The 23508-nt window shown below is 42.8% G+C and overlaps 1 protein-coding gene across 2 annotated transcripts in view; it reads left to right on the top strand.

The window, feature by feature from the left end:
* Window positions 1-23508, top strand: part of LOC142954349 (MICOS complex subunit mic25a-like) — a 78808-nt gene that overhangs the window by 17147 nt on the left and 38153 nt on the right. For both annotated transcript variants that reach the window (XM_076095294.1, XM_076095295.1), the window contains exons 5-6: window positions 7255-7338; window positions 18882-18952. In XM_076095294.1, coding sequence (XP_075951409.1) covers window positions 7255-7338; window positions 18882-18952 — 155 coding nt within the window. The remainder of the gene's footprint in view (window positions 1-7254; window positions 7339-18881; window positions 18953-23508) is intronic.

Genomic DNA, 23508 nt, shown 5'->3' on the forward strand with positions numbered 1-23508 from the left:
CAGTGGCCCTTATTGTCCTTCTCCCCCCTCTGCGTATAGCTGCCTGGCTGTAATTATCAGTCAGATTATTATTGAGTGCTAATTTATTGCCTCGCTGGGAGCTATGTGTTAAATAAACGCAGCGGAGTAAATAGAGAGAGTGGGGGAAGAGGGAACGGGAGAACAGACTGCTGCTGCTATCAGATGGCAACACAGCACACGCATTGCCCACAGGGGGGGGAGAGCGAGATGTGAGCGAGTGTATATTTGTCCGTCCCAGGCGTACTTGCAAGCCCAAACACCAGCGTTCCCGGGCCCATGTGTCGCGTCGACGATCCGTTGGACTGTGCCGCCCTCAGATGCTCTCTTCACGTCCTCCTTCTGTACTGGATCAGGGTGTTGGCCCCTCCGTAGCCGGTATCACTGTGGAGTCTACCCGGCAGACGCACTCGCAACTGCTCAGACAACCGCCATCTGTTGTCCCCTCAGCCTCACAACACGCTGTGCACTGTAAAAAAGATGTACGCATGCAGCCCCACCAGAACTTCATTGAATAGTCTTGCATTTTCACTGACCAGATAATGGTTAGACAAGACTAGTTGGACTCACCGGTATTTCATTCATTGGGCAGCTTTGATGAAGTCATCCTGTGACTTCAGTACTATTACTATTTGTTTTTGTTTTTTGACCCACCAATGTTTTTTACACACCAATTTGTGCTACGACTATCTCAACAGGAGACCTAATTTGGAACTGAAGCCTCTAGCTGCCTTAAGAAGATGATGTGTGTGTTGTTATTTCTTTCTGCCGCGGGACTGCTCTCGGTCCTCGCCATCTGGGAAACGTTTCGGGCTCGTTGGCATCGAGGTCAAGTTCAAGAGCTCTGATCTTTTCATTACCAAATAACATATCAGACGCCCTCTAACATTAGTCAGGTTTCTGATCACTATAACATGTCTTGACTCCTCAACATCCCAGACTATCCGTTTATTTCCTCCAGGTAGAAGTACAGGTCTGACCAACATCAGTGGGGCAAATATTTATTTATATTTATATATTTTTAGTCATTTTATTTTTGTTTAGTGTTACTTACGTAATACATATTTTACCACACACTGTAAAACATTTAGATGTGTTTTACTGCTGCATTAAGACAACATGCATCACAGTTTCCTGATGTTTTTTTTTTTAGTAATGGTCTACTTTTTTGTTTTCATAATTTCACCAATGGCTATCGTCATGGCTGGACGCTTTTTTGGACATAGTGCACGTTAGAGATCAGCCCCACGGCACTGCTGTGTTTCTAAAACAAAAAGCAACAAAGTTAACACGCAAAACTGCATCGCGAACAACGTGAAGCGCCTCCACCTCTCTGCTAGATTCTGCTTTTGCCGTGAGATGCTTCCACAACAGAGGCTCTCATCTCCTGCTCCTGCTTGCTTGCTGTGATTTTGTTTTCTCTCACTTTTATCACTTTTTGTTTTTGTTTCATATCTTCCCCCCCCCCCCCCCCTCATAATTTTTAGCTATTCTCCCCCCCCCCCCCCCACACTTACTCCCGCTTGCTTTTTCGGTCTCGCACACATTTGCACATTTTGATTCCCTCTGTCTGGAGCTTCTAAATAGATGCTTCACACCTCTAGCTGTGTGCTGACTCGATGCGCATGCAGAAGGTGCCCCGAGCAAGAAGAACGTGCGATAACACGTTTGTAAGCTAATCTCCTGTATAGCTCACGGCGTACCAGCTGTCCTGTTCCATTCTGCACCTTCTTAATAACTGAAGATGTTTCTCTGCTCTTCTTTACATTTGTTACATGTTTGGGATTCTTCTTCTCACACAGATGAGTTTTCAGCTCTTTTTATTGTTTTCACTGAAGTCATTTAGGACAATTTTAGAACTATTTCAAAAGCTCCAGAGGAGAATGAATTGGATATCCTGTACGGCAAGTGGAAATAGTTTAAGCATTAGAAAAAGTAATGAAAATTTGATATTATAATACACCCGGCTGACCTTTTTGGTGACAACAGTGGCTATTTCTTTTTAATGTATGTCTAAAAGCACAGTGCTTAATATACCTGCAGTTTTACACTGCTTTGTGATTAAGCGTCCCATTGAATTTATTTTGTATGCCGGCTCATTTGGTGATAATTGGATAATCCTGAGAGGACTACGGTGTTTGTGAGGCTTCTTCTTCATTCTAGACGCAAAAGGATGAAACATTTTTTTTCTCTGTAGCACTACCAAAACGAATGCTGCTGCTGTACCTTTTTAGTAGGTGATGAAAAGGTCGCAGACTGCATGTGTTCATCTTGTGTTGAGCTTTTAAATGCAGGCTCAGATTAGGCATAGAACATAAGTGCTTTTTTTGGTACCAGCCTGACGAGAATTATCAAAAAAATGGCCAAAAAAGGACCAAAAGCTGGAAATGAACGCTCATACTCACCTTTACTTCATTATACGGTTTATATCTACTGATTTGCATCATAATCGTTTTACACTGAATGATTTACTTTGGCTCTGTGAGGCTCAGTTTTTTACGTAGCATGCTGCTAATGTCATCTATTATGCTCACTGTGATAACGCTACGTTGCTGTTGCTAACCACGTATGGTGTTCGCCGTATTAGTTCAGCATGTTTCCGTGCGAAACTAAAAGTACATCTGGAGGAAAGTCTGTAGTTTTTGCAGATATTTGGTCATAAACCAAAATATTGAGCAAGTTTGACTTGTTGATGGGGGCTATAGACACTGTTAAGGGATCACCAAAGTTTTTACAATGCATTCATCCTCTGGGGACCATTTTGTCTGTCTAAAATGTCGGCCTGTTGGTTGCGCGTGGCCGTCCGTAATGCGTAGCACTTCCAAACGGGCCAATTGCTCGCCGTCCCGGACATGCTGCAGGGAAGTAGAAAAGAGTTTGGTTGTAACGTTAGTATTTCCAGAATCCCAGCAGCAAAAGTGAACTGCAGTCAATGAGCCGACATGCTAAAGAGCGCTGTTCGCTAATTTATTCAAAGAGTATTAATATTGAATGTGTTGCTTGTCCAAATTGCACCAAATTCGATAAAGCACTCCACGGGGTCCCCCACAGAACACCCACCGAGTGTGAAGTAGATCAGATGAGCGTTTCTTGGAGACATGCGAAGAAAGATATAGTCCTTGCTTTATAGTTGGATGACTCTGCTTTTCACTTTTAATTGAAATGAATGAAGTGCTAATGCAAAGCAGAGTTACAGCTGGACTCACTGACGCACATTAATGCAGACAGAAAAGACCGAACAAATGGATGACCAAGGGTTCCCAACAGAGAGAGAGAGAGTGTGTGTGTGTGTGTGTGTGTGTGTGTGTGTGTGTGTGTGTGTGTGTGTGTGTGTGTGTGTGTGTGTGTGTGTGTGTGTGTGTGTGTGTGTGTGTGTGTGTGTGTGTGTGTGTGTGTGTGTGTGTGTGTGTGTGTGTGTGTGTGTGTGTGTGTGGTCACGCCTGGCTGGCTTTTATCTACCATAGACTCGCAGGTCCCTGGAGGGACACCAGAGGACTCATCTGATTCACTTGCAGTTTCATCTCTGCCTGCAAATTAAAACGCAGACGCAGATAGGAAGGAGAGCTCTGTTTTTCAAATTAAAATCCGTTCAGTTTCTGCTTAATCCCCGCCAACAGATTCTCGCCTAACATATAAATTGAACGTGAACAATTCCCTCGTCCCCCCCCCCCCCTCTGCATTAACATGCACCAGCTGCAGCTCTCACCCCGACAGTGGGAGTATCTCTCACATCAGACGCCCCCCCCCCGCTCTTTGTCTCTCCTCAGTTAAGGTCTGTTTATGAAACGCAGACGATCGACTCTGATTTGATTTGCCGTTCAGCAGCCCTGATAATTATGATGAATCTTCCTCCCGCTGTACGCTCGTAGTCTCTCCTCTCCTTCTGTACCGATGCGCCTGATGTTTTCAGCGGCGACGGTGCTGTGAAAAACATTGACTGGCATTAATTTGCCGGGTGTACCAGATTGTGTGAGATTCAGTGCATTAGGGTAGTTCAGATAGAGTCTGACAGGCTGTCGGTATCGGAGGTACTTTGCAGTTCTTATTCAAACTTTTTCTGCCTCTTGAACCCACAGCGTGACAAACGCACCCATCTGTTGCCAGCTGTGTCTGAAGCAAGTTCCATGAAGTTTTCCTCACGTTGATACATTTTAGTGCCGTAAACTTTGGCACAGTTTCACAGGATCCTGGTCTTTATGCAGGTTAAACGCCATGGCGTTCAGTTTTATAAGGCTTTTATATGACTTTATGTTCTCCTTATTCCCAGGTAGCTGTTGCGAGTCCTTCAACAGCCACGTTTGACCAGCGAGGATTGAGTCAGAACATCTATTAACCTTTAACCTCTATCACATTCGGGACAGTGCAGAGCATACCGTGTGTGTGAGTCCATGTGAAATGAGGCAAACAAGCAGTCAGTGGAGTCGTTTGTGCTGTTTTAGAATAGGTCGTAGTTGAATGCAGTTTTTATGCTGCTAAATTCAGATTTCACAGATTTCCCATTAATAAAAAATAGAAAAAAAGTTAGTTTATTCAAGTCCATCTCATGTCTCAGTGTGTTTTACACGAACTTAATAGATATTTATGAAACTCCAAAACAGAAAAAAAGCATGAAAATGCTGGTGGTGTGATTCATTGAATTCAATTCAAAGGCATTTGTATTTGAACTATTGAAGAGCCCTAACCCAACCACTGTGTGTGCTCCTCCTTTCTTGTCCTAACATGCTTTGTGTCTCTGCCTCTTCTACTCTTTCTACTTTCTATATTCCCACTTCTCTAGTCTGCAGATGAGATACCTGTGATGGTAAGCTTCATCATAACCTTCCAACCTCCTGCTCTTTTGTCCCTTCCCTCCCTCCCTCCATCCATCCTGCTGCTTTCTAACCCTCGCAATGTTTTACGTCCCCACTTTCCTCTGGCTTAGGGTCACTTCACAAAAGTTCAAACTGCAATTGTCACGATTATTCTCAATAATCTCTATTAAAGTTAAATCTTTCACAGATCTCTTTCTGCCCCATCATGTCTCCTGGTTTTATGCTCCCATCTGTCCGTCCGTCCAAATAATTCCATCCCTTCCTCCCACTTGTTTACTCATTCCATATCTGTCTTTATTCTTTTTTCCATTTTTACGTATCCCGCATACATATTTCCCTACTTTACTATTTGTCTTTATTTTATGTATTGATTCTTTTTTTTTTTTTATCACACATTTTTTATTCTGACCTTTTAGTCAAAAAGATTTTTTCAAAAAAGGTTGAAAAGAATGAATCTGTGACTACTGCAGCACACTGTAGTACTGTGTCCGTGTGTTTGTGAGAGAGCCAGAGCGAGGCCAGCAGGGACTGAATCAATCAATGCGATGTGATCAATGTGATTTTACCCATTTTAAATAGTAAAAAGAAAATAGTAATTCAATATGTGCCGGTCACCTTTGCATCTTTACAACTAAACCTAAATCAATGTTGTTCATCTCAATAGCTGCTCATCGAAATGATGCTATCGATGGAAAATGAGTCGGTTCATCTTCAAATAATTTGCTACAACAAACGTTTCGCCTCCCGTTCCGCTGCATAGATTTATTTAAGTCATTTTAAATAGCTCATTTTTAAACGTGGTTCAAGACAGTCAATTAGAAGGAACGCTTGATCGTACTTTCAAACGTTAATCTGCAACGTGGAAACGCAAAGCCTGTGTTAACCGTTCCTGCTGCAGCTCCCGGACCGTGGTCGGGACTCGGGAGGCACAGTGGAGACTTTGTTTTTTTTCTCCACTCACTGCTGAAGTTCATGCTCACTTCGGGGGTTACACATTTACTCCAACCACACAACTTTCCTTTCCTTTTCAGAGATGTGAAACACACTTCTTCCCCTTCAGGAGAATCAAGAGAGCTGTTATTGGCACCTCTCTCTGTCATCATCTAGCGTCTGATCGCAACACATACGGTCTCGTATGAACTGAAACAGTATGAACTGTATGAACTCTCGTATGAACTGAAACAGAAGTGAAACATCATTTCTTTCTCCAGTGTATTTCCACCACACATGCTGTTTTTATTTCCCCCCGTCTGTCAGTCAGTGTGGAGCGTGTTTGCACGGCATATGAGCCCGTTTGTCAGCCTGCTTTCACACACCTGTGGATGCTTTTGCGAACATATGTCCATGTTTGTCACATTCGCTGCCTTTTATAACTACTTGAAAATAACATGTGATCGGTGGTGAGAGGGCTGTAAAACGCACACCGAGGGGTTGTGATGAGGTGCTGATCACAGGGAGGAAGTATGAAAAACAGATTTCTGTACCAGCACTACAGGTGTGAATCATCACTGCCCTTTGGATTCACTTCCATTACGATTCAGCCATCAGCAATTCAAATGCACAGCGATTCTTGATGCGTCTCAACGTATTGCATCCTCAATTTTCTATATTACTGCACATGGCTACTTTTTCAAGAATTAATACAAGCAGTCAGATAAATCTGAACTCTCTTTTTTATTTAGATAGTGCCTTTTTAAAAATGAGACTACAACAGTCTATTATAAAGAAAGCTGCATCTTTTCAATACCAGTATCGGATGTTCCCTTAGCAGCTCTAAGAGAGGGCATTTTACACTGCATGAATTAGCCTAGCGGCTAGCAGGCTTTTTCTTCCTGAGCGACGGGGGGGAACAACACCACGTTTGAATTTCAGGCTGCATGCATGCGTTTCTTTTCTTCAGATCACAGATCAGCTAATGTTGGTAGCGAGAGCAACAAGCTAGCGGACTGCCGAGTGTTGTCTCTCCCCTCCGCACACCCCTGGGTGACACAGAGACCAGAGGACAGACAGTTAATGACAGAAAAACACAGTAACGTCCCACACTGAGCTGAAATGTGCGACCCGCAGATTGGTAACCACTGTCGTATGGTATCATACTGTAGCACTGTTAGAGAATATTATCACTAAAATTCAAATTGTATCTGATATGTAACATACCAACATCAACAGAAACCCCATCAGCATCACCATAAACCATATATTTCACGAGTCTACTACTTTCTAGTGAGAAAACGTAGCAGTACACAATGTTTAATCCTTTCCTGTGTGTGTGTGTGTGTGTGTGTGTGTGTGTGTGTGTGTGTGTGTGTGTGTGTGTGTGTGTGTGTGTGTGTGTGTGTGTGTGTGTGTGTGTGTGTGTGTGTGTGTGTGTGTGTGTGTGTGTGTGTGTGTGTGTGTGTGTGTGTGTGTGTGTGCCCTCTTGCAGGCTCAGCAGCTACAGAAGAAAGATGTACAGCTGAAAGCATTGGATGCCTTCTACAAGGAGCAGCTGGCACAGCTGGAGAAGAGGGTACAACATTCACACACACACACACACACACACACGCTTACAAAGACTTCATTAGAGGCTTTCACAGATTCCCAAAGTTGTACATACTGTACACACAAAACTATGGATGCACTCACACATACACAATGTCTATACACTTGGACAGACTTAGCTTTGCGACACACAAGTAGATAAACGGCCCCAAACAAACACACTACACACTATTGTACAATCACACAAATGCAGGCACAAGAAAACATGCGATACTCGCCAACGTGCTTTGTGCGTGTTCGCTCAGCCGCCGCACTGACAGAAAGTGGGTGGACATAACTGGTCTGTGGTCTAACTCTCATTATGCGAATTTTGCAAAATGAATGGCATCGGCTGTCTGACTCTGGTCCAACACACCTGCTGGAAAAACGGCACGAACACTCACGAGTGCAAATGTGTGACGGTGACAATCACATTAAAGGGAGAGTTTGGATTATTTCAAGTGGGGTTGTATGGGGCACTTATCCACAGTCGGTGTATTACCTGCAGTAAATGGCGGACGGCGCGCCCCCAGTTTGGAGAAGCGGAGAGGAGTACAACGAAATGTACTGCTGTGGATGGGGCCAGCAGCAAAAGGGATTTTAGCCACCTAAAAGAAAGGCCCACCTGAATAAATCATGATCGGTTGAAGTGTGGGCTATATTTACAATATTTTCAACGCTTTACCTCGCTGTCAGACAGCCGTTCTGGTGGGGAACTGAGTGACACAATGACACAAACAAACTAACCAATTGAAGCAGCGGTCGATCAGCAACTCGTGTGATCTGCGAAGTAAAATACTGTTTTTGACAAAGACTTCTTGTGGCTGAAAATATTCTAAATATAGTGCACGCTTTTACTGATATTGAGGGTGCTAAAAATGTTTTGCTGCTGCCTCAGGACATTGTTTAGCTCCCGTATTGGTATTCCTTTCTGCCTCTCCAAAATGGGGGGGCGTGCCATCGACTTTTGGTAAACTGTCCCTTTTGACACGGTGAGTAGTTGGTTTGGTAGTTTGCTTTTCTTTATGCACTTCTTCTGTCCAACTGAAAGTTAAACTATAGCTGACACACGAGAGAGCATGCACCCTGCACACGAAAATCCGTCGGAAAAAGCACTGTGTCGGTAAATGTGATTTCAAAAGGGAACACCGGTTTTTAGCCAGCCTGAGCATCTCCACGGAGCCCTTACAAGCCCTTTCCTCCCCTTTCATCTGTCCGTCTGTCTGACATTTACCAGGCAGAAAAGGTGTAAAAGCTGTTGGTCACGAGTTAAGTCTCAGCCTCACCGGGCGCCACACAAGACGGACCTTTTCACGGGCTCTCTGGGGGAAGCACTCCCCCTAGTACTCAAACGTAGAAGACCTTTACTGGACGTTATGTGTGAAATCTAATTATTATGTAGTGTTCACCATGGCTAATTGAAATCTGTCCCGCCAAGGGAGTGGTGGGAGCAGATGGAGTCGCACGGGGGGGGGGACCGTAACATTGGAGTGCCATTGCTGCAGTGTCACAGTTGCCCCCCTGTGGTGCATGTGCTCGTAGCTTAGGCCTTTAATTCATTGTCTTTACTATTACATCATTTGTTTATTCCTGATTGCTGCTGGAAAACTGACAGAAAACCTCAACCCGAGTTTGGAATAAATTGTGTGCGTGTGTGCATGTCAGTGGAGGTTACGGGTAGCGTGTGCCATAAGCTACCATAAGCGGATAGAGTTCTTGGTAGTCACTGACTCGAGCAATAGGCTTTTCTTTTTCTGTTTGGTTAAATCGGAAGTTTGGGCTTTTTTGAAACTAGGCGTGTCAATCCTGTCCTGCAAAGGAGAAGACAAGAAAGAAGTCTGTCTTCGTGCGTTTTTATTTATGACCTCTGTCCTTATTTTCTTCCTTCCTTCCTCCACGATTCCCTGGCTGTCTACTTATAAATGACGGACAAACGCACACAGGCTGACACCACCATAACACCAAATCTGTATTCTAATTATCGTGCAGTCAGCATAGATAAACATGTATTACCTCCATGCATAGTCTCTCCACACATTTGAAGCACACACACACACACACACACACACACACACACACAGAGGTCTTGGTGTCAGATGCCTTGCTATTTGTGTTAGTCTCATTAGTAACAGGTTGGGTTTGCAGAGGGAGAAGATGACTGGCAGGCTGACATACAAGCACAAGCTGTGTTTGCTGTTGGGCTTAGGATGTTTGTAGACAGACCTCTATGTGTGTGTGTGTGTGTGTGTGTGTGTGTGTGTGTGTGTGTGTGATGTGATTTGTGTTTTGCATGCACACTGTATATTCAGGTGCACGTGTACTGTATATGTAAATGGGGGAATTTCATGCGTCTATCTGCAGGCTCAGTGTGTTCGCAGATGCCACCAGAAGCCCCATAATGCCTCGGTTTTAGCCTGTTTGCCTTCTCCAAGTGTTCCCACTGCTCGATGTTTGGTTTCTTCAAAACTGCTCAGCTGAATTGAACCGAGATGAGTCCTAGTCAAACTGAGCGAGGCTTACTGTATGTTAACGTTATCTCGCCCTTTGCATTAACATATGTGCTGGTTAGGGGTGTAACAAAAAACTCACGACACATTTGTAATTGTGGGAGGATCCCCTGGTGCTTGGCTTTGCCCATCGCTGGGGACATTTCCACCGCAGCGGTGCAGTGCGACCGTAAGGTTGGGGCGATAAGTCGACGTGATCATTTATGGACCTTTTCAATGGAATCGTGATGTAATCCGATATAGCGATACCATAATACACAATAACATCATCGAAATTGATAATAAGAAGCACACACACAACCTCAAATTTCTCCGAAAATTTGATCAACTTTCTAAATCAAATTTGTTTTATATTATAACATAAGCATTTTATTTTCCTTTCTATAACTTCAATTGAAACTGTTATTTAATTAAGAACATTGTAGCAAAAAATAACATTTGTATATCAAGTATTTAATTCACACAGGAGTAGACATGAATAGCTTTTCCATGGGGTCATTTCATTCATATTTTTTTGCACGAACAGAAAACATGCTATATCATGATGTATATTGTTGTCGAGGTATGAAATTACCTATATCGTGATGGAAGATTTTGGCCAGCCCCTACGTGACCGTCTTTATGTCAGCTTGGAAAGGAGGACCGGTGTCGAGGTGGCTTGCGGCTCAGGCCCGGACCTCGCCGCTTCCTGGGGTTGTGGACGCTCTGCGTCCCCTTTGTCCCTACAGGGGAGGACCTGACCCTATGCTCCCGGTGTGACTGCCAACCTGGGCAGACTGCTCTCAGTGCCTCAGGAGTCGACGGCGATGTCGGCAACCCACCCAACCCCGTTGTGAAACACAGACCCCGTCGCTTTGTGTGTGTCTGTGTGTGTGTGTGTGGGTCATTTTTTGCCTCAATGATCCAATATTGTTGATGCAAAGTGAAGCTACATATCGCCATATCCTTAAGGTATGCCTTTTTGTAAAATTCTCATGGCACTGGTCTGTGTCACCATTTTCCTCAACATTCAAATAAATGTGGCACTTTATAGTGAACAGTGAACTATTTTTTATACTTTTTTTATGAAAAATAATATTGTTTTATCGACTTTTAATAGGCACAAGTTAACTCTCATGCACTGTGTCCTTGGTGAGTGGAGCATTCGGATGTTGTTAAGTACTGTTTTGTGTTTCCTATTGAGAGAACATGAACATAGACTGACAGAGGACCTGAAGCACCATACCCGATGCTATTCACTTACTTGTTTTGACAATCCAGAGGTTCATCTTCAAGTTCATATCCATCTTTCCATTTCTTACAAAATGTCAATACAGGAAAGGCTGTAGTAACATTTATTTGACGTGGGCGTATGTGTCTTTTGTTAATTTCAGATGCACCTGAAACTATCTGTCTAATTCCTCCTTTCTCTGTCCCTCGCTGTCTGTCTCGCTCTCTCACAGCAAAGTGTAGTTTGAAGCGGGTGGAAATGGAGCGTACAGAAGGAGATAATAATCCTCCTCCACATCTGACAGGTTGCTTGACACGCTGTCAGCATGGGCCCCCACGTAGTGCACCAGAAATATCTACACGCTAAACACACACACACACACACACAATGCTTTACTCCAAATAATGCCAATGGCTGTACCTTTTTTTTTTTTCCTGGTCAAACAGAGAGGCAGTGGACTTATTTAAGATGCCATGCACACACACACACATGCTGTAGAGACACAGGCACACACACACATAAACATATATTAACCTATACACACACACTGCCAACAAACCATATGTGTGTTCCTGCGATAATTGAGCCAGGTTGGCCCTCTGATCAGAACTCAAGTATATATATTATTTTTTAATACCGTTTTGAAAACTTCACTTTTCTGCTGTGTTGCACTTTCTTATGGAAATGAATGCACCCAGGGCCTGATGTAGACCGAGTCAAAGTTTAACGCTTTCATCCTGTGAAAAGCTATCTGCTCAATATGCTGCAGCGAGGGCTTCGAATCGGCTTATTAGTTTAGCTTGTTAGCAATATTTCCACCGAGGCTGCACCCATCTGGAGATGAAGATATGAGTTTCATAATAAGTTAACATTACCAAATATTGCGAAGCTGTGGCTTCCATTCAAGTTGCCTCATTATTTTTGCCTTGGCAACAAAAAAAAGTGCTTGTGTGTCAGTGAGATCATTTAACTAAACTCAATTGAACTTCTCAAGGTGTGGAGATAAATGTTCTTGAAATACTTTTAATTTGCCTCTCACACAGATGGCTGTAGAACGCATGTTTTATACTGTATTTAACATGTCTTATAACTTTTAAGCTTTGAGAAGTTCCGGGGGGGGGGGGGCTTCACAACATCTGGGCAGATCACATACTAGTTAAAGGTGCTTTTCACGAGATTGGGGCATATCTATTGCCTCTCAACAAGGTGACGGCTGAGTCAGCTAACGGTGCGGACGGCGCTAACAGTGCGAACTACGGCGAAAGTGCTGAGAGAGCGAACAGTGTTAACATGAGGGGGAAGCAGAGGGTGGGTGCTTCCACGACAACGGCGTTGTCGGCTGTAACCGCCGTATGAGCGCCAGGCAGAGTAGGGGCCATGAGCTAACCAGTGGTGCACGCTCACATGCACTAACATGCACTAAAAGCACACGCCAGCCCTGCTATCCCAACAAAGAACGAAGAAGCTTTGAATACAACACACACAGAGGGAGAGTGATTTCATCCTCTGTTCAGGTAGACACTACTCCGCTATATCTTTACAGAGTAAGTAGTTGTCTGCTGCTGTATTAATGCTTTGAATCCGAATGTGTATTGCACCTTTTAACTTGGACGCCATGTTCTGAAACGGCCTTTTCTCTTTCAGATACCTACTTTGAAATCTAAATAAAGTCAAACTTTGTTTGATGTTTGACTTAAATTTACAAGCTACGGTTGGTTAGCATTGCTCAAATACTGGAAATAAGAGAAGATATCTAGTCTGGCTCAAAGGCAGAAACATCTGCAAGTATAAAACTGAAGTCTTGTCACCGTGCAGAGATTCCAGAGAGTTGCCACATAACCTACAGGAAGACGACAAGCAGTCATTGTTACACTTAGTCATCTATGTGTGCTGTGGGGTCCCATCTACTGTCAACAGAGTTGTAAGTCAGAACGATTAGCTGACGAGGTGTTCCATTAGCGACTTCTGTGACCCCTCAATGGCTACACACATACACACCGAAGAACAACGCTTAAACAGATGGAAGTACATGCATATAGAATATGACGCAGGCTTATTTCTCAAAGCTCACACACTTAACGTACACACAAACACGGGTCCACGGGTCAGAAATTCTTTTGTGTTGAGTGAATACCGCTGCCACTTTCAGATCAAACCAAAAGGTTAGATGAGGTGGGAGTGAGTGTGGGTTGAAAGACTGCGCCTTTTACAGTTGGATCAAAGAGCACCCTGTGTGTGTGTGTGTGTGTGTGTGTGTGTGTGTGTGTGTGTGTGTGTGTGTGACATGTTTTTTTGGCCACCCACTTGCAAAAAAGAATTGGGCATTTTGCTGCTTTGGCAAGTGTGTATTTGCTTACATTCGTAAGTCATGGCGCATAGTTTCAGTCACGATAGAACAACCTCATCAATGCTCTGACCAATTGGAGCCTGTGTGAGAGGCTCCTCTGTATCCCAAACGTCAGCTTTGCAAGGTTTGTTTCCAGGTCAGTATTAGCTTTAATAAAATGGCATCCTTTTAACGAGCCAACAACAATGGAAATAAACGGCAAAAATACATCTACCTAATAACCTCTGAGCTTGCCGTCGACTTCAATGCACCGGATTTACGAAATGTGTAATCCCATAGTTGCAGGGTATTAGTAAACCTGTGTCGACAGCTGGGGTGACTGGCTGCAATCATCATCATAATCAAGGAGCAAGAATCTGTGGGCTAGTGGTGGCTGATGACTGTCGTCAGTCCAGCTGTTGCCACCTTTTCACGTTTAACAAGCTTGTTTTTTTTTCTGGCTCTACGCAATTCTGTAAACATTTTGCAAGTCTCCACGGCAACATAATACATATGAAACACCACTGTTGTTACCAACATGATGGTAATAACTAGTTTCTCCATAATAGCATCATTATTCATTCTTTTTCCCTCATGCCATGCACGTGGGTTTTCTGCTCTTCGGCACAGAGAGAGTGAGAAACGTCTACAGGACGGAGAGTGAGCGAACACAACGAGCAATTACAGTCTCCAGGTGGCCTAATAGTTGTAGTCTAAGCCCCTAGAATTCAGCAGCACCAAATACTGTCAATCAGTTGATCCGCATTGTGTTGAATGTTGTTGATTTTGTCCTTAAGCGAGATACTTCAACCCTTATCTAATCACACATCGCAAACTGGCATCGATAAGAAGGATGCAGCGCAGAAAGGAGAGTAAGTTGGAAGATTTGGTAGGACCAGAGAAAAAACGAAGTAACAGTGGGGCATGGAGGAAGATAAATAAGCTGATACATTGTGTTTTCTATAGTCCATCATTTCTAAAGTCCTCTTTCCTCTCTTTCCTCCTTTCCTCCTTTCCTCCTGCCAATTGTTCATTTAGATATCCAGATTTAAAAACCTGAGCTGCAGCATCTATTGGAACAATATCCAGTTCCCTTTTTGTAAAGTGTGTTTACCCAAACACATGAACAGACTCACAAAACACATATATATATATTTAAAAAACTATATATATACAGTGTGTGTATATATATATATATAGTTTTATCAAACAACAAATCTGTATATCATCTGATTCAATGTCTACATATTTTCATTACACCAGGGTAGATCACTTGTATTCTTACAGTCAATCTTTCCTTTGCTTATCAATTCTACAAGTACATTTTTTTTATTCCTTCAAAACAATTCATCGTCTAGCCTTACCGGTTAGAAGTGAATCCACTGCTGCTTGCCAATCAGATATAAGATTTCTCGAAGGCCATTGTATGAGTGCAGACATGGGTTGGGTGAGTGAGATACGATGAGGAAGGGGAAAAAAAGACAACTGAAAGGTGGCAGGTAGGACTTAACTAAGTATTTAAGCTACCAATATTTTGGCTGATATGTTTGAATATTTAGTTTGAAATTTTTGGGATTTTACATCTGACTGATCCTGGAGTGTGTAGGCAATCCTGCTAAGAAAGCCGAAAGTTTATGAACCTGTTCATCCATGAAATCATGGCGTTACATTATGTTCCCAGCAAACCACATTTTCTATTTCCATTTCACCATTTCACCATCCATTTATCCGTCTCTTTATGGCTTTTTTTTTGGATGGGTAGGATGTACGAGTTGTGTGAGCAGAAAAATGCATTTAATTTTGATTAATGACTTTCATTATCATCTATTTTTATGTACATTGAAGTTATTGTTTTGTTGTCAGAGTAAGTGTTAATCATGTATTCGATCTGTTTCAATACGAGCACTATAAACTACACTATTGATTACCTTTCTCACGTTTTATGATGGTGAATGAGATATCACCGGTAGATGTGACGAAGTACTGATACAGGTGTTGTAAATAGCCACAGATGTGCACATGGGTCACTAGTAATGACAGCTCTTATGGCATTATTGTACAACCTTGTCGGTGCGACACAAGCGGGGAAATGACGCCGCTTCTTAGCCATTCTTTTCGCTGGGAGCTCTGACAGGTCTAATAAGTGGTAGAGCAGGCAGATGTATTGATATGCAAATGTGTGATTACGGGCATGTCTATGTTCATTTATCAAAAGCACTAATGAGGGTACAGTTAGGCACAGTCTCAAAAGTCTTTCAGCCTTTCTTCCCTAAGACCTATCAAGAGAGGTACGGTATAGTGCCCTATTTTTGCGGCGGTGTGCCAACCAGCACAAGCAGACCTCGACGTTGGCTTTGCCCGTTTCTGTGGTATTTTGGTGCCACAAGTGCGAGGTTCATTGAAATGAGGCAGCGCAAAACAAGTTGTCGGTGTTCCCGTTGAGAATGTGTTGCACCGATGATGGACGTCTCAGAACTGCATCTGTTTCTGGAGAAAAGTCAATCGGCTGCCACGTCGCCGAACTTGGAGCGCAAGTATAACACGCGATGATGCTGACGATGTAAATCGGCTATTTTGTTTATTTTAACTAAACACCTTCCAACCAACAGATACATTTATATATCGGCATCAAAAAACAATGCTGTTATTGTGGTGCACATCGGTAAAGCGTGTGCTTCATACGATATGATACGCTTCTCTTTCAGGTCAATGAATCCATGCAGCCGTCTGAAGGCAGCAGGGCAGATCCATCAAATCAATCTGCAGCCTCTGATTGGAGATCAGGCGGGCGCAGTGCCATTGTGCTCTGCCATCTTCTTTGTAAACATCTGCAAGGGAAATACAGCAGAATTCAGACTGCATGAGCATCCAATTGATGCGATCATCGGCTTCACCAATTTATTATTCGTTAGAAAGCCACACCATCTGCCTCTAGCTGCGAGTGTATGACGCTTCGTCTTCACATTGTGCCGCTCTGCACCATCCAGACAACCACATGATTTCGCGGAGAAGCCGACTCTTCACTGTCGAGCTATTGTCGTCATGCGTACTACACCCCTCTGATCTATATTCACCCAATCCTCTTTGCGCCGCTGCACCTACGTGAACCAAAATAGCCGGTGCTCTTTGATACACCCACACTCCAGACCCGCCACTATGTGCACTTTTGATTAAAATGTGTATGCTCTTTTCTTTTTTTCATTTTTCCTGATGTCTTTGTTCTGCTTCAGCGAGTGCAACTCTTTTCAGTCGTGGGCACTTCCAGCATTAGAGCTGGATGGTGTTTTTATCCGTCTAAATAAGTTCACACTGGAAGTCATCACATTTCTGTTATTAAAGTCAAAGTCACAAACCATATTGTGGTTCAAAGTTGACTTTGGCATGTAGTACAACTATGCATGTTAGACGGTCACTGAGCAAGAAAACAAGCCATAGTTTAGATATCGTGGCATCACCAGGACCGCTACCAGACACTTGGCAGGTGTGTTCACTGCCTCTGAGAGGAACACTTTGTAATTAAACACCATACGTAGCTTTGTGATGTGGAAATACGGACAAATGGATTCAGATTCAACAGCCACTTTATGAGAAATACCGTGTATATATGTCACAGGCAGGACTCCTTTTGTACCTTGCACACCTTTTTACATAATAATTCCACACAGAGCCCAATCCAACCCTACGTACTCAAACATCTCTCTCTCTCCTCCCGCCTTTTACCGTCATGCCTTCTGCTGCTTCTCTTTTATTTTTATTCTTCTCTTCCCTCCCTTTTAGCTTTTTCTTTATTTTCTTCCCCCGCCATCCTTCCATCCCCAGCTGGTACAGTTTGCTGGTTAAATATTTGGGATTGGGGTGGGTGGGTACTGGGTGCTGGAAGGCCTAAGCTAGGAGGATCAACAGCGGAAGGGCTGCAGTTGTTGTGGATTAGCTGCTTGTTTTATCATAATACCACTGCCTGCTTGCTTGGCGTTTGGGGCTCACCGGGCAAGCTGCAGAAGTCAGAAATCACGATTGCTTAAAAAAATGTATGAGTAATGCACCTCGTTACTGCCGAGCCTTAGCGTCGCTAGAAGGGGCTGGAGTCGCAAAGCTTTCCTGTGGATGAAATTACAACACAACGCTACTTTTCCTTCCTACTGTAAGTTTTGGTGTTTAAAAGAATGTCAGTGAATTCTGGCCCGCGGCGTCCTGTGTCTGACGGTAAAAAGTAATGTTCGGCTTTTTAAAGAGGGGGAGTTGCAGTTCATGAACTCACAAAGAGGTTTATCCTTTCAGGTCCAGAAGGCACAAAATGGAAAATAGAAAGACAGTGGAGAAAAAGAAGCTGTTACAGAGGAGGGAAACGGAAAGATGAAGAAATGAAGTGCAGGAGAGAAAATCTTTGTTCTAAAGAGTAAACCGAGGTAATTTGAGTTTAGGAAAGAAGGGATATTTGATTTGAAAGGAGTCCCAGATGGGTAGGATTCAAAAAGGATAGGGACATTGGGATTCAGTGGTTAGAATGTTTATGTATCTTCACAGAACAGGATTAAGTCCAAATTAGAAAATTCCACTCTTTATGTCTCTCCCCTTAACTTTGAAGCTACTGTCAGCAGCCGTTTAGCCTAGCTTAGCCTAGCTTAGCTTAGCTTAGTTTAGTTTAGCGTTAAGACTAGAAATGTGGGTAAACAGCAAGTCTGACTGTCAAAAAGTAAAAAAGATCGCCTACCGGCACATCTGGAGGTCTGATGTCCGTTTTGTTTTAACCCATACAGAAACCAACATTTTAAAACAGTTTAACAGAAATTCCTCGTAAGTGACTTTCTTTCCCTCTAAGAACTATAGTTCAAATTCAATATTCAAATTCAAAGTTTTTTCAAAATAAAACCTTGAGTATTAGATAACAGGACCTTCCCTCACTCTCACTCAAACAAATCTTCAACAACAAAAGTTGTTCCAAACATTTTTGAGGTTGTTCCTCCACAGCTTATTTATTTGGACTTGCAGGAGGTTACAAATGGCAAACTTTATGTCTTCTTCACTCGCGCTGAAGAAGTCCCTCATGTGCGAAATCGTGCGGCACGTTTGACCAGCAAAAAGAAAAATCAGAAGACGGATCAGCAGGTCACTGATCATGAACGATCGATCGTATTGTGTATTCTCTACTTTTTGTTTATTCAATTTTTTTTTTCTTTTACTCGGTGCCAAACGAAACAAGACAATTTGTGATTGCCAGACAGTAACTCACGTTTTTCCCCTTTTGCATCTCATTTGTTGAATTCATGGACATAAAACTGGACAGAGAAGCTGCTTCCAAAAATATGATTGTGTTTATGCTGTGAACATATGAAACTGGGAATAAATGTGGCATAAAAAAATGCTTCAAAAGCCTTTGTCAATTTAGAAAAAATACATTTACTTCCAATAAAAAAAGAAAAGAAGACTTAAAATCATAAATTATGCTTTTATAATACTTTCTGTTGATGTCTTCCTGTGTTGCCCTTTAGAATTTGGAGAGATACGAACAGAGCAAGGACGAATTCCACCAAGCTGCCTCCAAGACAGAAGCAAGCGTGAGGTGAGAGACGCACGCATACTCGCATTCACAAACTAATTTGCAGTTCAAAAAGTAAGCAGATATTATTCCCTGGAGCCTCTGACACACACACACACACACACGTACATGAGCATACCCACAGCAGACTAATAAGCAGTGATAGATAGTGATCTGCTCATTTTTTCAAATTTTTAAGCAGTAACATGCATACATTCTCTGGCGCACACCTGACTAATGTGATAAGTGTTTTAATTGGCTGCTTTAATTAAGCCGAATTTAACAATACCCTATTTCCCCGTCCTCGCTTCTCACCGTGGACTTGTAATGAGCCGCAGTCGGGGGAAAGGCAGCTAATTATTGCCGCTGCAGTCTGTAAAACACCCGGGCCTTGACTCGCTGTTAAAATTTGTCACACCACAGTACATGGACTTTTCCCAATAACAAGAGTCACGCGAGTATTTATGGTTGAGGACAAAATAACATTACGATTTGTTTATGTGTCTTTCAGTGTGTCCTCAACCCTGACGGCAAGTTTTAGCTTGCCGCCATGCTTCTTGTTATTGAAGTTTATCTGTATTTTTATATTTCAATTTGAAATGATTCATTCACTCTTTTTAAAAAAAACAAATTTTTTATACTATTTGTATTTTGTTCACAGTGTTTTTTTGCATCAATCCTAGTGGTAATAACAACATTTTATTCAAGTGAAAATGTGCAACATAGTTAAAAAAGAAGAAGAAACAGGCAGTCAGAAGATCATACGTGTTCTAAACAAACTTGAGCCGAACTTATGTGGAAGCGAAAAACCAGGGTGAACAGTAAAATTATTCCAGAAACAGTCCGTCGTAAAGGTCCATGGCAGTCTGCTGACCGACTTCTCTGTTTAGCTTTGTATCTTGGTCTCATCCACTCCCCAAAGCTTTTAGGTGAGGGTTGGAACTCGGACCGAGTCTGGTACAATGTCCGCATTGCTGCTTACGCTGAGCCGATCGGCCTCTCCCTTTTGCTTCCAATTTACCCTCATCTCTGAAGAAAACCACAAGATACTTGAACTCCTTCATTTTCCTCACCAAATGGTTCAGATAATCTGCCTAAACTGTTGGCTCGTGTGCAACCCGTCTTATCATCTGACAGTTTGTGTTTCTTGGCTCGTCGGACTTCTTTGTAGCGATTTCACCATGTTCCCAGATCGCTGCAAATTCTTTGGAGAGTACAGTTTTTTTTTCCACTATAGCCAACTGAAATGAGGGCCAAAACAAACAAAAAAACAAGTAACAAGAAATATTCTTAAAAAAATGTACATTGTCATGAGAAGTTGAGTCAAATGAGAATGACAAGAAGACTTGATGCCACATGTAGAGGACTTGGAGTGTACTGGGCTGCTTAAAGTAGCTGACGGCAAGCTGGAGGTTTATTGGAAGCAACTATGAGGAAGAGTCTGAAACACAGTGTTGGTATAGAAGAAGCTCGGCCAGTCAATTCTACCTGGAATCAATCGTTTCACCTATCCTCTGCAGAATAGAGGATCGCACTGAAGCCCTGCACTCGTTTTTTAGCCTGCCGATAACAAGAAGAATATTTGGGCCCGGCCCTATCCACACTTACACAGACATACACAACTCTTTGAGTGCCAGCCATGTAGTTAATACACCCAGTCCCTGGTAATCTGGAGTGACTGAACGCCGTTATCAGCAGTTTAGGAATATAAGACCCCCCATTACAGTGCGATTTAAAGCAATGCCTACATGTTTTTGATCCGTGCTGATGCTGAAGACCAGGTGATCTTACCTCTGGGGAATACTGTACAGTAATACCGCTAATCCTCTTCTCGTAGGGAGGTTGCATTTTTATCAGAGAAGATAAAACGATCCGAGCTTCCTGTATGGCAAGATCTTCATTCACAATTATATATAACGCTTTTGCAGGCTTTGGAGCCTGGATTAGGCTCTCATTCATTCGGTAATCTAGTCTAAGCCCCAACCTCCGGGGAATTCAGTAGTGTCACTTAAATGAGTGAAGTGAGGTGTAAGGATACGAGTGTGTGTGTGTGTGTGTGTGTGACTGTTGTTAAACGATACAAAGAAAATGGGATGCATTTGACGTGGACCTGTATACTTCAGTGGCTACAACATGGTTCTCTTCAATAGAACGGAGTCGTTGTTGATGTTAAGAGTAACAGCTTTGCATTTCCTACCGTGACGAGCCGAAATGTCTGCTGAGGAAAAACCATTGAATAAAAGCGCCTGCTATAAGATTTTCTACCAAAAAGGGGATAAGATTCACCTTCTGTCCTCCCGTCGGTGTGCGTTTAAGTGTGTTTGATTTTCTCTCTTTTAAACATGTGATCAGAATCAGATCTAATCAGCTGCCCATTAAAATGAAACCCTCATGTGACATAATATATAGTTGGTAGGTTCTGTAACACTACCCAAACCACACTTGTCTTCATTTACACTTCCTGTTAATTGCATTGATAAAATGAGCACCTGGAACACAGCGTCTGTCTCTAACATCCGCTCCTCAGATAGTTGGACGGATTGCATTGCCGTCTCTATACACCTCAGCTGTGTAAACTCTTATTATTGCCATAGCTCTCGCACTATCCTCTTTATTGGCAGTCGATAGTCTTTAGCCATCTGTCTTCTGTGTGACAAAAGTCCATGTTTATATACAGTACAGGCTTTCTTCCTGGAAATGTAAAGCCAGCCAGATTTTGTTGTATTTCGCCTCATGATTTATACATTTAGTTTGCAGATCACTGCTTAAACAGCGGCCACACTCGATATGAAGATGCCATTTGCTGTTGGAAATAGCACTATATGCTATTTAATTCTTTTATGATGTTGGGGAGACGGTCTCTACCCTGCGTTGTATCAACTTGGATAGCAGCACTCCAAAAGCAATCCATCCAGAACACTTATAGTCAGTGCATCGGGCCAAATAGGTGAGTTGTAGCAAATGTCTTCATTTCATTTCTTCAGTTTGGTACTGACGTCTAAATGCTTGCCTCAAATCAAGTGAAAACGTATACAAATTGGGTGAGTCTCTGCTGTGTCCTCTGATTAGTCTGAGAGTCATCTTGAATGAATGAAATTCCATAATGCAGAGAGCCTGATATAGCGTTGGTAATAGAGAGGAAGAGTCTGGACATTGAAAGACACTTGGAATCATTCATCGTGTATTTGAAAGCAACAGCCAATGCCATGTTCTGACATTTTCAGCTGCTATAAATGTTGAATAATCTGTGGGAAACTTCAGACGGACTCTGGTTTTATGTTGCTCTCAGTGCAGAGCTGTAGAAGAAAGCTACTGTAAAATATCATGTGGGTGACTCCATTTCCCCCTTCTGTGGCCTGAGGAAGAAAGTGTGTATACGTGCCGACATTTGTGTGTGCGTGTGTGTGATATGTTAATCCACAGCTTAACCCTTGGTGCCAAAACGGGGGGGCTTTGGCTGCAAGCACTCCGGAGGGGACCAGTGTGTCACAGTCCAGTGTGTGTGTTTGTTTAGAGAGAGAGAGACTCAATAACTTTCCTTTCATTCTCTCGCTCTCCCTTGTTTATGGGAGTGAATGACACAATTTGCTTTGCCAAAATTATGCCATACAATCGCATGACCAACAAGTCGTGCAGATACAATGAAATACCAATTTAAAGAAACGTCAAATCCAGCAAGAGAAAAGTAATAACGGCATACTTAGCTTTTGATTCCTTTGAGCTCTCGTAGAGGGAAAAAAAACAGCTTTGGTCACTGGATGCTCATTTGGCGCTCCAAAGTCAAAACGAGGTTGGAGGAGAAGCGTCAAAGCAGTTTAAAAAGCAACACTAAGGCTTTTAGTGCAATTCAGCTATTTAAGACAACAGGTGTGCCTTGTTCTGCCAGGTCAGTGATTTGATTGGATATGTGACTTCAGTGACATTGCAATAGTTCAGCTCAGCTACTCGGCATGGCTAGTGGGGCTTCACATGTACACCCTCTAATGGTCTGCAGCCACAAACAAAAAGCTTGTTTTCACACCTGTACTTGGGGTCATTTAGTCCGGACCAAGGGAAAGAATTGTTGCATAGTTCTGGACCACACTGACTTTTACATATGAACCAAATGAACATTAAGTCATACAGACTGACGGGTAACTCTTTAATTGGACAGTGTTGCCCATTGTCACCCTGCGTCATCAGAACCCACATGAGGAAATCAAATTTCAGTGACGGCCCTTTAATGCTTCTGATGTCTATATGTATGTTATTTGATTAATAAGTGATTATAAGCATCATTAGTGTTTAGACCGCATGTTATAATGGTAGAAACAGGAATGTACAAAAGCCCCTTTGGGTGCCTCCAGACGACCGGTGCGAACGCGTAGTGTAAACGTCGGCGAGCACATGAATCGTATATCTGTGGGATCTCTGTCATACACTTTTTAACAGAGTTAATGAACTGACACAGTTGGATACAAGCACAGCAGTTTTATCAGCGTTTATAAAATACCCAAGCTGACTGGCTGACAAACATGGCCTTAGAAAACATGGCCTTAGAGGACATGGCCTTCGCCTCCTGAAGATATTTCACCACCAGC

This window comes from Anarhichas minor, unplaced genomic scaffold (genome assembly GCF_050575085.1).
Source record: "Anarhichas minor isolate MPS153535 unplaced genomic scaffold, ASM5057508v1 ptg000020l, whole genome shotgun sequence".
In the NCBI taxonomy this organism is placed as follows: domain Eukaryota; kingdom Metazoa; phylum Chordata; class Actinopteri; order Perciformes; family Anarhichadidae; genus Anarhichas; species Anarhichas minor.